The 13790-nt window shown below is 47.7% G+C and overlaps 1 protein-coding gene across 3 annotated transcripts in view; it reads left to right on the top strand.

Annotated features, from left to right (window-relative positions):
• The window catches only part of TMOD1 (tropomodulin 1), an 81388-nt gene that overhangs the window by 47508 nt on the left and 20090 nt on the right, over nucleotides 1-13790 (top strand). For all 3 annotated transcript variants that reach the window (XM_045020113.1, XM_045020115.1, XM_045020114.1), the window contains exon 5: nucleotides 12650-12739. In XM_045020113.1, coding sequence (XP_044876048.1) covers nucleotides 12650-12739 — 90 coding nt within the window. The remainder of the gene's footprint in view (nucleotides 1-12649; nucleotides 12740-13790) is intronic.

Here is a 13790-nt window from a genome sequence, read left to right as displayed (position 1 = left end):
CCCCACATGCTAGACGGCATCATCTGCAGCTGACAGATCCTCCAGAACAGCACCAGCTTTCTTGCTCTTCTCAAAGGCATCTTCAGTGTCTTCTGTTACATGAGTGACTTGGTTTTGGGCATAGCATCCTCTGCTGAAGCCAGCCTGAACAAAGGGACAAGCACTGAGGATGGTGCCCAGGGGAGTGATGGGTTCTCCATCTCTTGGTCGTGAGATCATGGCTGGATGCCTTTCTGGAAGATCTGCTTCCCCCTTCTCACCATGTACCATACCTTGGCTGGTGTTGGTGCAATGCTGCTGTGCTTCCAGCTGAAGAGCACAGATGTGCTAGAGGTGGCAGGATTTCTTTGGGAATTTCTCAGCAGTAGAGCCTTTGGTTTTGCTCAGAGGGCACAAAGGGAGCAGAGACCAGCCACGAGTCCCCAGTGCCCACCCAACAGCTCTTCTGCACCCTGCTTGCGGGTGGAGAGTGAGTGTTGAGCTGCAGCTGACCCCATCTGGCCGGTGGTTCCTTGGGGACCATTACCAGGTGGCATAGTGTAAATCAGCCCCCAAGCTCCTCCAAATTGTGCCAGGGATAAGCCCAGATCTGGCTAGAGAAACAGGAAACAAGCATCAAGCTCCCAGACAGGCTGCTGTAGTGGAATGCTAAACTGTATTATGCATTCAGCCACTAGGTGGCACTGTGTGTAACGGATCTTATTTAAGCTAACCTCAGTCACACCTGTCTCAGTCCTCAAAGGCACAACACCTTCAAAGGACGAGCCTGAGGACTTAAATTCATAACTCTGCTGGACACTAAAATCACAGTCTTCATAAAGATGCTGGATTTATGGCTTATTACCACAATCTGTAACCCATTAGCCCCCCCCTTTTTGTCCTGTGACTGCAGGGATGTTAACGGGCCACTCTACCGTGAATGGTCCCTTAGAATTTCTGTTCCACCTGGTATTTAGCTGCGATGCTCTGTGTATGTTTCCCAGGCCTGAAGAAGAGCTCCGTGTAACTCGAAAGCTTGGCTCTTTCCTCCACAGAAGTTGGTCCAATAAAAGATGTTACCTCCCCCCCGCCTTGTCTCTCTAGTATGCTGGGATCAGCTTGGCTACAACAATACTGCAAGCAACAATGGAAGTTATTTAAAACAACCCCCCTGACTATACAGCCTGGGGAATGCCACAGCACATTAGGGTCACGTCTGCTTGAGGCGCTATTAGATCTTTGTGGTGGATGACAGTAAATTCAGTCTCTATTTTAATTTCTCCATGACCATCATATTTGAGATAATTAATATCAATATTTGTGGGACACCTTTTTTCTTAACCATAGAAATGAAGAATTAAAAAAACTAACTGACATTTTTAGTAGTTTTAGTGGGCATCCTTCAGTCTCGAGAGACCATGGGTATGTGCCCCTGAGAGATAAAGAAATTACTCAATTGGTTTTATGGCAGCCATAGCCATGGCTGAAGAGACCCACTCAAGAGAGACAATCTCTCTCTGCCGCATCTGTCACATTTAAAGGTGGTGTTTCAACCCTTTGGACTCTGCCTTCTGCAAGCTCTTTTCTCCTCTGCTAAGCTGGACGGCTTCCTCTCATAACTCTGGAGATGTATGTTAAGCTCTTGTTTCCAAAGGCTGCAGTCCTGAGTGTGATCTTCCCAGTTGTCCACATCCATGTCCATTTCTTTGAGGTCTCACTTGCACACATCCTTGAAATGCAATGTTGGGCGTCCTTTGGGTCTTTTTCCAGACGTCAATTCACTATAGAGGGTGTCCTTTGGGATGCACCCATCACTCACTCAGCACACATATGCAAGCCAGCGGAGGCGTCTCTGTTGGAGGAGTGTTTGCATGCTGGGAATTGCTGGCTCGTTTGAGCACCTCAGTGTTGGTGACTCTGTCCCTCCAGGTGATTCCAAAGATTCGACGAACACACATGAAAGCTGTTTAGCCTCTTCTCTTGATGAGAGTATAAGGTCCCTGTCTTGCTCCCATACAAAAGTGTGCTGATAACATCTGCACAGATCTTTGTGTGTTCTGTCAGTTTGTTGTTGAGTCTAGACATTGTTGTGGTGGCTTTTCCAATCCAGATGTTGAGTTCTGTTTCACATGAAAGGTTGACTGCGATAGTGGACCCCAGGTATGTGAACTTGTTCACCACTTCAAGTTCATAGTTGTCGATCTTGATGGAAGTGTGCTTCCTGAACAACTTGGAACGTTAGGTTCATCTTTTTTAGGCTTATAGTAAGGCCAAAGTCTTGGCAGGCTTCGGGAAAACAGTCCATGAGGTTTTGGAGATGGGCTTCTGTGTGGGGTGCCACTGCTGTGTCGTCAGCAAAGAGAAGGTGTTGGATGAGGGCCTCCTGAGTTTTGGTTTTAGATCTGAGCCTTGCAAGATTGAACAGCTTCCCATCAGATCTTGTGTGCAAGTAGATTCCCTCTGTTGAGGAACCAAAAGCTTGTTTCAGTATCAGGGAGAAGATCCTAAACAGACTTGGGGCAAGTACACAACCTTTCTTAACTCTGCTATGATTCTGGAAAGCCTCAGACACTGAGCTGTACATGTATTGGACTGTGCTGTACATGTTTTAATGGAAGGATTGAATCACACTTAAGAGCTTGGGGGGACATCCAATCTTTTCTGGAAGCACGAATAGTCCACTTCTACTGACAAGGTCAAAAGCCTTTGTGGGATTGGTGAAGGCTACGTAGAAGGGCTTCTTTTGTTCTCTGCATTTCTCTTGTAGTTGTCTCAGCAAGAAGATCATGTCAATAGTAGACCTTTCAGCTCTGAAGCCGCACTGTGATTTAACATAGATTCTGTCTACAAGGATCTGAATTCTGTTCAGGACAACTTGGGCAAAGGCTTTTCCCATAATACTAAGAAGGGAAATGCCACGGTAGTTGTTACAGTCGCTCCTGTCACCCTTGTTTTTAGAGAGAGTGGTGATGTTGGTATCTCTCATTTCTTGTGGTACTTTGCCTTCTTTCCAGCACAGGCAGAGCAACTCATGAAGGTGTTGCAGTAGGATAGGTTTTCCGCACTTTATGACCTCTGACAGTATGCAGTCTTTTCCAGAGCCATCTATGGCAAAGCTAAGCCCCTCAACTGTTGGTTCATTGTTGGGTTGGTTCTTAACAGGTAGACTTTCGATGGCATTGATGGCTGTGTCCAGAGCAATATTTTCACAAGAGTAAAGCTCAGAGTAGTGTTCTACCCAGCGACCCATCTGCTTGGTGCAGTCGTTGATTGTTTCCCCCGTTGTTGATTTCAGTAAGGCTGTCTCCTTTGAAGTTGGACCCACGGCTTTCTTGATCCCATCCTACATGTTTCTGATGTTGCCTGCATCAGCTGCTACTTGGATGCTTTTTCATAAGTGCAGCCAATCGTCATTGGCACAGCATCAACAGTTTGTTGTACCTTGGTTCTTGCTGCTCTCAGTACATACGGTTTTTTATTTGGGCCTCTCTTGTAGTTGGTTTGGGCTGCGCATTTGGCCTCTATGACTGGTATCAATTCACTGGAATATGCATCAAACCAGTTGTTAGTCTTGCTTTCCTTCTTCCCAGAGACTGACAGAGCTGCATCGTAGATTGTGTTCTTCAGTTGCTCCCACTTCAGATGGATGCTTTTGGCACAATCACTGGAGTCAAGGACTTGTAGTATGTTCTTGTACTGCTGTGACTTTTCTTGGTCCGCTAAGGCAGTGGTTTTCAAACTTTTTTTCTGGCATCCCAGCTGAAGAAAATTGTTGATGCCCACAACCCAGCGGAGCTGGGAGTGAGGGGTTTGGGGTGTGGGAGGGGCTTAGGGCTGGGGCAGGGGATTGGGGTTCAGGAGAGGGTCAGGGCTCTGGGCTGGGGGTGCAGGCACTGGGGTGGGGCTGGGGATGAAGAGCTTGGGGTTCAGGAAAGGGCTCCGAGTTTGGGGGGGCTCAGGGCTGGGGCAGGGGATTGGGACACAGGCTTGGGGTGCAGGCTTACCGTCAGTGGCTCCCGGTCAGTGGTGCACCCGGGGTGCAGAGGCAGGCTTCCCACCTGCCCTGGCACTGCGGACTGTGCTGAGCTTGAAGCGACCAGCAGCAGGTCCGGCTCCTAGGCAGAGGCATGCAAGCGGCTCCACGTGGCTCACCGCCCCCCCCCCAGCTCCCGTTGGCCGGTTCCTGGCCAATGAGATCACGGAGCTAGTGCTCAGGGTGGGGGCAGCGCACGGAGCTCCATGCCCCACCCCTCCACCTAGCAGCCAGACCTGCTGCTGGCCGCTTCCAGGGTGCAGCGTGGTGTCGGAACAGGTAGGGACTAGTCTGCGTTAGCTGGGCAGCACTGACGACGGGACTTTTAACATCCCAGTCGGCGGTGCTGACCAGAGCTGCTGTGACCCAGTGCCTTCCACTCCATGACCCAGTTCTGTCGTGACCCATGGTTTGAAAACCACTGTGTTAAAGTACTGATGTTAATACGAGGACGTGCTTTTACTGTAGATCTGTTTATTTTCTTTGGTTTAAGTCTGACCTTACTGCATTCCAGAGAGTGGCCTGTGTCTCAGTGAGAACTTTGATAACTGCAGGTAATGAGGATGCTCTTAAGGTTGGTACGCCTTGTGTTGATAAAATCCAGTTGGTGCCAATGGCCAGATCTGGGATGTTTCCAAGACACTTTGTGTTGCGGCTTTGTCTGGAAGAATGAGATTGTTACACAGAGGTCGTAATAGGAGCAAACTTTTAGCAGTCCCTGACCATTTCCATTCTTTTATCAGGTCCATGTTGACCAAGACCATGCTTCATGATCAGCTCCCACTCTTGCATTGAAGTCCCCTAGCAGGAAAACATATTTGTGCTTCAGAAGCCTGCTGATGGTGGTGTTCAACTGGTTGTACAACTGGTCCTTGATGTCAAGAAGGGTGTTGGGGAAAACACACTCACAAGGTTGACTGGGCCCTCAGATGAGAACAACCGTAGTGCCAAAATTCTCTCTGATCCAGTTGTAGGTGACCCAGTCATCCCCAGAAGTGAGTTCTTGATGGCAAATCTCACTCTGTGCTCTTGCATTTCTTCAGTGCTTTTCCCCTGTCAGAAAAATGTGTAGTTTTTCCCTGAGTGATCCACTTGATGCTAGCCGTGTTTCTTGGAGGATTACGATATCCACATTGAGTCGTTTCAGCTTGTCATTGATCATGGCAGTGTTATGTACATTGTTCATTTGCTGAAGGTCCTCAGATAATACATTTGTCATGGTGCGAACGTTCCAGCACCCTATCTTTAAGGATGTTTTCTTTCTTTTACTTGATTTGCCTGGTACATTGGTCACAGTCCACTTCTCAAGTTATGAAACTCTAAACTCCAAGCACCCATTGAAGCAGGCAGACTGTGGTGGGACAACACCCTATCGTCTGGGGGCTGCCCGGTTTTATGGTGGGTGGTGGCTGTCCAGTGAGATACGATGATCCCTCCTGGCACTAAACATTAAAAAGGTTGTAGAGCAGTTTTTAAACTAGGAGATGGGGGAAAGCCGACTGCTGCAGAGGAGCATGTGGATCGGACACAGACTTCTCTTAGGGTAGAGTCTGATGATAGAGAATCTCCAGGTTATAGTCAGGAGCAGAGGAATGAGAAGTATAATGTAAGGGCCGGATCAGATGATGAACAGTCACATAAAAAAGAATCTGGCACATCAGAAAAAGGCAGGCTAATAAACAGGGACAAGTTTTTAAAGTGCTTGTACACAAATGCCAGAAGTCTAAATAATAAGATGGGTGAACTAGAGTGCCTTGTGATAAAGGAGGATATAGATATAATAGGCATCACAGAAACCTGGTGGACTGACAGCAATCAATGGGACACAATCATTCCGGGGTACAAAATATATCGGAAGGACAGAACAGGTCGTGCAGGGGGAGGAGTGGCACTATATGTTAAAGAAAGTGTAGATTCAAATGAAGTAAAAATCTTAAGCGAATCCACAGGTTCCATAGAGCAGGGGTGGGCAAACTACGGCCCGCGGGCCACATCCGGCCCGCGGGACTGTCCTGCCCGGCCCCCGAGCTCCTGACCCAGCCCGCCCGCGCTGCACGGAGACACGGGAAATCGCAGTGCCTGTCCCGGGCGCAGCGGCCCCGATCGGGACCTGGGCAGCTCGCAGGGCTCGCGAGAAGCAGGACACCCCCCCGCCGCCGCTGGCTGGGCCCCCCGGCTCTGCAATCAGAGATGCAGCGCTCGGCTGCTCCTCTGCCCTAAAATCCAGCCTCCCTCCCGGCACGGGCTTGTCCCTCCTCCGCACACAAAGGCTGGTGCGGGAGGCAAAGTCTCGGGAAAGGGTGGGGCCGGGGAGGCCGCAGGAGCAGGGGGCAGCGAGATCCCACCCGGGGCCGGGAGAGCCCCGCAAAGGAGGCACAGACACCGCCCCCCCCTGCAGCTGCCATAAGCGCCAGTGAACAAACCGGAGCGCTCCCCCCTTGGTGTGGGACACACTCACTGCCGGCCCGAGCCGCTTCCTCCTTCCTCCGCTGCACTCAGGGGCGGGAGGTTTCGGGTTACAGCGCCCCGGACCCACCACAGCTGCCGCCAAGCGAGAGGCCCGGAGCAACTGCCCGACCCTCCTCCCTCCATCCCTCCTCCTAACCTTCTCCTTCTAGCCCCCTTTCCATATCTCCTCCTAATCTCCACCATCCATTTCCCTTTCACATTTTTTCCATCCAGCCTCCTGTCAGGGGATGGGGAACTGGGGGGGGGGGGAGGGTTGGATAAGCATGGGAGTCCCAGGTGGCCTGTCAGGGGGCGGGGGTGTGGATAAGGGTTGGGGGGTAGTCAGGGGACTAGGAGAAGGGGGGTTGAATAGGGGGTGGGGTTTTGGGGGGCAGTTAGGGGTGGGGGTCCTGGGAGGGAGCGGTTAGGGGACAAGGAGCAGCGGGGGTTGGATGGGTCAGGGGTCCTGAGGGGGCAGTCAGGAGGCGGGAAGTGAGAGGGGGTGGATGGGGGCAGGGGTCAAGCTGTTTGGGGAGGCACAGCCTTTGCTACCCGGCTCTCCATACAGTTTTGCAACCCCAATGTGGCCCTCAGGTCAAAAAGTTTGCCCACCCCTGCCATAGAGTCTCTATGGATAGAAATTTCATGCTCTAGTAAAAATATAACAGTAGGGATCTATTATCGACCACCTGACCAGGACAGTAATAGTGATGAAATGCTAAGGGAAATTAGAGAGGCTATCAAAATTAAGAACCCAATAATAGTGGGGGATTTCAATTATCCCCATATTGACTGGGAACATTTCACTTCAGGACGAAATGCAGAGATAAAATTTCTCGATACTTTAAATGACTGCTTCATGGAGCAGCTGGTACGAGAACCCACAAGGGGAGAGGTGACTCTAGATTTAATCCTGAGGGGAGCGCAGGAGCTGGTTCAAGAGGTAACTATAGCAGGACCACTTGGAAATAGTGACCATAATACAATAGCATTCAACATCCCTGCGGTGGGAAGAACATCTCAACTGCCCAACACTGTGGCCTTTAATTTCAAAAGGGGGAACTATACAAAAATGAGGGGGTTAGTTAGACAAAAGTTAAAAGGTACAGTGACTAAAGTGAAATCCCTGCAAGTTGCATGGGCCCTTTTTAAAGACACCATAATAGAGGCCCAACTTCAATGTATACCCCAAATTAAGAAAAACAGTAAAAGAATTAAAAAAGAGCCACCGTGGCTTAACAACCATGTAAAAGAAGCAGTGAGAGATAAAAAGACTTCCTTTAAAAAGTGGAAGTCAAATCCTAGTGAGGCAAATAGAAAGGAGCACAAACACTGCCAACTTAAGTGCAAGAGTGTAATAAGAAAAGCCAAAGAGGAGTTTGAAGAACGGCTAGCCAAAAACTCCAAAGGTAATAACAAAATGTTTTTTAAGTACATCAGAAGCAGGAAGCCTGCTAAACAACCAGTGGGGCCCCTTGACGATGAAAATACAAAAGGAGCGCTTAAAGATGATAAAGTCATTGCGGAGAAACTAAATGGATTCTTTGCTTCAGTCTTCACGGCTGAGGATGTTAGGGAGATTCCCAAACCTGAGCTGGCTTTTGTAGGTGACAAATCTGAGGAACTGTCACAGATTGAAGTATCAGTAGAGGAGGTTTTGGAATTAATTGATAAACTCAACATTAACAAGTCACCGGGACCAGATGGCATTCACCCAAGAGTTCTGAAAGAACTCAAATGTGAAGTTGCGGAACTATTAACTAAGGTTTGTAACCTGTCCTTTAAATCGATTTCGGTACCCAATGACTGGAAGTTAGCTAATGTAACGCCAATATTTAAAAAGGGCTCTAGAGGTGATCCCGGCAATTACAGACCGGTAAGTCTAACGTCGGTACTGGGCAAATTAGTTGAAACAATAGTAAAGAATAAAATTGTCAGACACATAGAAAAACATAAACTGTTGAGCAATAGTCAACATGGTTTCTGTAAAGGGAAATCGTGTCTTACTAATCTATTCGAATTCTTTGAAGGGGTCAACAAACATGTGGACAAGGGGGATCCGGTGGACATAGTGTACTTAGATTTCCAGAAAGCCTTTGACAAGGTCCCTCACCAAAGGCTCTTACGTAAATTAAGCTATCATGGGATAAAAGGGATAAAAGGGATAAAAGGGAAGGTCCTTTCATGGATTCATGGATTGAGGTAGGAATTAATGGTAAATTCTCAGAATGGAGAGGGGTAACTAGTGGTGTTCCCCGAGGGTCAGTCCTAGGACCAATCCTATTCAATTTATTCATAAATGATCTGGAGAAAGGGGTAAACAGTGAGGTGGCCAAGTTTGCAGATGATACTAAACTACTCAAGATAGTTAAGACCAAAGCAGATTGTGAAGAACTTCAAAAAGATCTCACAAAACTAAGTGATTGGGCAACAAAATGGCAAATGAAATTTAATGTGGATAAATGTAAAGTAATGCACATTGGAAAAAATAACCCCAACTATACATACAACATGATGAGGGCTAATTTAGCTACAACGAGTCAGGAAAAAGATCTTGGAGTTATCGTGGATAGTTCTCTGAAGATGTCCACGCAGTGTGCAGAGGCGGTCAAAAAAGCAAACAGGATGTTAGGAATCATTAAAAAGGGGATAGAGAATAAGACTGAGAATATATTATTGCTCTTATATAAATCCATGGTACACCCACATCTTGAATACTGTGTACAGATGTGGTCACCTCACCTCAAAAAAGATATTCTAGCACTAGAAAAGGTTTAGAAAAGAGCAACTAAAATGATTAGGGGTTTAGAGAAGGTCCCATATGAGGAAAGATTAAAGAGGCTAGGACTCTTCAGTTTGGAAAAGAGAAGACTAAGGGGGGACATGATAGAGGTATATAAAATCATGAGTGATGTTGAGAAAGTGGATAAGGAAAAGTTATTTACTTATTCCCATAATACAAGAACTAGGGGTCACCAAATGAAATTAATAGGCAGCAGGTTTAAAACAAATAAAAGGAAGTTTTTCTTCACGCAGCGCACAGTCAACTTGTGGAACTCCTTACCTGAGGAGGTTGTGAAGGCTAGGACTATAACAATGTTTAAAAGGGGACTGGATAAATTCATGGTGGCTAAGTCCATAAATGGCTATTAGCCAGGATGGGTAAGAATGGTGTCCCTAGCCTCTGATCGTCAGAGGATGGAGATGGATGGCAGGAGAGAGATCACTTGATCATTGCCTGTTTGGTTCACTCCCTCAGGGGCACCTGGCATTGGCCACTGTCGGTAGACAGATACTGGGCTAGATGGACCTTTGGTCTGACCCGGTACGGCCTTTCTTATGTTCTTATGTTCTTATGTTCTACCGTCAGAGACAGCCCTTGGCGCTCAACTCTACGCCGATGGAATAGGAGCTTAGAACCGGTGACTGCTGCCTCCCATGTTGTGTTGGGGCTTGAGGTGAAGATGGAGAACTTCTCCAGGGCGCAAGCCTGGGCAGATGATATGGAGGCCCTGAATTGCTCATGCATCAGGACCCCCATCTCAGCATCACTGGTAAAACCCAGAGGAGAGGAAGAACCAGTACGTCGGTACCCGATCTGCTGCAGGAGTTGTCAGAAAGATACTGAGATGTTAGGACCTGGCTGCCTTTGGGGCTCCACTCCAGATTTTCTGTCTGAGTTTACTCTCATAGCCTTACATTCTCCCGAATTCACCCACAAGGCAGTGAGGCTTTTCTGTCAGGGGTTGCTACCTTAGCCTTATGCCCTCCCGGGCTACCCACAAGGCAGTGGGTTTGATGAGCCGCAGGTAGTACTGTCTGCTCTCATTGCGGTAACAGGCATAGCCTGACCTGACATCAAACTGACATTAATTCAAAAGTAACAACAAAATCTTCCTAGAAGTAAATTAACCCTTTCCATTCCCTCCCCTCCACTACTTCTTCTGCACCCCATGCCCTGGAAGAACTTCTCTGCAGGCCTGTGTGTGCTTGTCTTCCTGCTGCCCAACACAGGAGCAGACAAGCAGAAGACAAGGAAGTGGGTACTCGTGTGGGAATTGTGATGCTCTTTTTCATGTGTCCCTGTACAATATGAGCCAGACATTGAGAGCAGGGGCCTCCCTGTCTGCAGGTACCAATTGGGGCATAAATAATCACAGGTGTAATCCCACATCTATAGCTATTTGCACCTGCAGCACAGGTCTCTTGGATGACTGAGAGTCTGATTTGTGAGTTGAAGTGGGAATTTACATGTCTGAGGGAACTAGATAGTGGGTGCCAGTAATTGTAGGTGTGCAATTATTTGTCCCAGCAGTTTTTCACCTGGTAGGTCCCTAGCAAGAACCACCCTTCTCATGACAGTCCCAGCACTCTGCAGCCAAAATTCCACATGGGCAGGGAAGTTCTGGCAATTTCTGCTTGTGGTGCCAGACAGATCCTGGAAGAACAGTTTGTAGAAAAACTAAGAGAAAACAGCTGTTGGGACCTTGAATAAGGTCTGTTCTGTGTGAAGCTTAGAGGAATTTTTGTTCTTAGTTTATTTGATATGATTTTCCCATCCCTAATAAACATATGTTTACACATCTGTTTATACACACATGCACACATGTAACATTCTACATCGAACCACATGAGAATGGAAAATTCGTTGCTACAGGGCTTTTTCCAAAATGAATTTTCTGAAAGCAGCAGGATTTCTTTTTTAAAATGTTATGTTTTGTCTGTGGGCTTTGTGCTGCCTACTCTGGTACGTGCCGGACTGCTGAGGTTATGGAACAGACACAGATTGAGGCTGTCTCTACACTTAAGCTGCTACAATGGCACAGTTGCAACGTCAGTGCAGCCACTTGCTGCGGCAACGGGCGGGGATCTGCCGACACTGTAGGTGATCCATCTCCCCGAGAGGCAGTAGCTAGATCAACGGAAGAATTCTTCCATCAGCTTAGCACTGTCTTACCCCGGGGTTAGGTCAGCTTAACTGCCTCGCTCAGGGGTATGGATTTTCACACCCCAGAGCAACAGAGCTTGGTCAGCTTAACTTAGTATTTAGTGTAGACCGGGCCTCTGTGCGTGCGTGTGTGTGTGTGTGTGTGTGTGTGTGTTGGGTTAGAAAATTAGAGACTGAAATGCGTTAGTTATCTGAAACTTGGGTTCTGTGTTCTTGCAGCATTTTAATTCTGTTTATACTACTCATGTTTCTGTATTCACAAAGCTCAAGTCAAAGCTGCCTTTAGTTTGTGTTGGATATAAACAGAATGCCTGTTGCCAAAGCACTTATGCGTGGGATCCATACACTGTTTCGGAGTTTTCTGGATGAGAACGTCTCATTCTGCTGCTGAGTGTCTCGGGCACAGTGTTGATGCTATTATCTTATACAAGTGTGGAGAGCCCCTCCCGCCAGGCGAGTGGTGGGTGGAAGGCACATGGTACACTGCAGGATCAGGCGTGAGATTAGTAACTACTAATGGCTGTTTCTATGTTTTGTGATATTTATTCTTCCTCTCTCTTTTTTTTATGTTTGGCTCCAACCCAGACACTCCATTCAGCTTGATTATTGGGAAACTGTTCCCACGTCTGTGCCTCCTCCATTTAATATCTTTTGGTGTTAATGCACAGCCCTGACCCTTGCTGCCCGCAATGCACATACCTTTCCCTGCACAAATCATGCTACCCTTTAGTAGAGAGAAAATGGCCATAGCCTCAGTGTGCTGTTGATACCTGATGTCACTCAGCACAGGGACTCAAACTGCGGGCTCATGGGTGCCATCTTTCTAGCTTTTCTACCTTCGCACAAAAGCAAATTTCTTACTGTGGAGGCCCACATTTTAGGCAGGGCCGGCTTCAGGGTTTTTGCCACCCCAGGCAGCGACAAAAAAAAAAAATCCGCAATCGTGATCAGCGGCAGCTCCACCGCGCTGCTTTCTTCTTCGGCGGCAATTCGGCGGCAGGTCCTTCCCTCCGAGAGGGACCGGGGGACCCACCACCAAATTGCCGCTGAAGAGCCCGACGTGCCTCCCCTTCCCCTTGGCTGCCCCAGGCACCTGCTTGCTGAGCTGGTGCCTGGAGCCGGCCCTGATTTTAGGTCACTTCCGGGATGCCGTGTGCTCCTGAGGCTTTGCCAGAATCCATCTTTTCTCAGCATAAGGGGCTGCAATAACTCCGTTTTGTTTTCCTTTCTTTTTAATGTAGCTATCCTTGGCATGCATACGTTGATGAGTAACCAGCAGTACTACGAGGCACTCGGGAGCACCACTATCGTTAACAAGGAAGGCCTGAACAGTAAGTGTGATTTACAGCTGTTCTGGAGTATTTGGTTGAAAGACTCAAAGCTGCTAGTGGGCTATTGACTGTGATTATTTTTTTAATAATATTTTCTAACCTGATTTTTCTCATTGTGTCCAATTCCCCTAAGAAGTATGAACCAACACAGGACCCACTTATATTGCCGGAATTGTAAAAGTGTGAGATCTGGTGCATCTGGGACGGGTGAAGGGGAAAGCATGTGGCTTTCATTGCTCAATAGCTCCCCCTGATGCTCTCCTAATAGAATGGGACTGACGGTGACTGTGACACTCTAGAGCTAGACCGAGAATCAACATTTTTCTCACAAAGAATTTCAAACAAGTCCTTGGTTTGGAAGTTTCAGTTTTCCCATTGGAAGTTTTAAAACAAAAGGTTTGTTTTGACCTGGAATTTCAATTTAAATGTAATTTCATTTTGTTTAAACCAAAAAAACAAAGTGACATTTAAAAAAAATGAAAATGTTTGTTTCGATATTTTCCTGTGGCAAAATGAAATTGTGTTTTTTGGCCGAGAACTTTCTGCATGAAAAATGTGGAACAGCTTTAGTTCTGTGCTTGGAGTCTGAGCCTGTGAGGGCCAGTTCCTGGCATGGGGGCGGAACGGTGGCCCCACATCTCACTTCAAACAGACAGGCAGCAGAAAATAGCAGAATGCAGGCAGAGCAAATCCTGAAATGGCTGAAGCATTTAGGTTGTGACTTGTTTGACTCTTAGTGCATATTGCTTCCTCCTCTCCCCACCCTTATTCTATTGTATCCATTGTGATAGACCCAGGCCAGTTGGGAACAGCAGAGTAGTAGAAGGCAGATATACTGGCCACTGGATAAGCAGTTTTCTGTTCCCTGAGTGACCAGAGCAGGGGCTGCTCCAGGCTAATGAGAACACCTGACTCCAATTAACCTGCTAAGAGTCAGGTGAGGCTGTTAAGCACCTGACTCTAATTAAGGCCCCTCTGATGCTATAAAAGGGCTCACTCCAGTCAGGCCAGAGGGAGCCAGAGGAGAGGAAGTGCGTGCAAGGAACTGGGA

The sequence above is a fragment of the Mauremys mutica genome, chromosome 6 (genome assembly GCF_020497125.1).
Source record: "Mauremys mutica isolate MM-2020 ecotype Southern chromosome 6, ASM2049712v1, whole genome shotgun sequence".
Lineage (NCBI taxonomy): Eukaryota > Metazoa > Chordata > Testudines > Geoemydidae > Mauremys > Mauremys mutica.
Note: the sequence above shows the minus strand (reverse complement) of the source record. Positions and strands in the feature narration are given on the sequence as shown.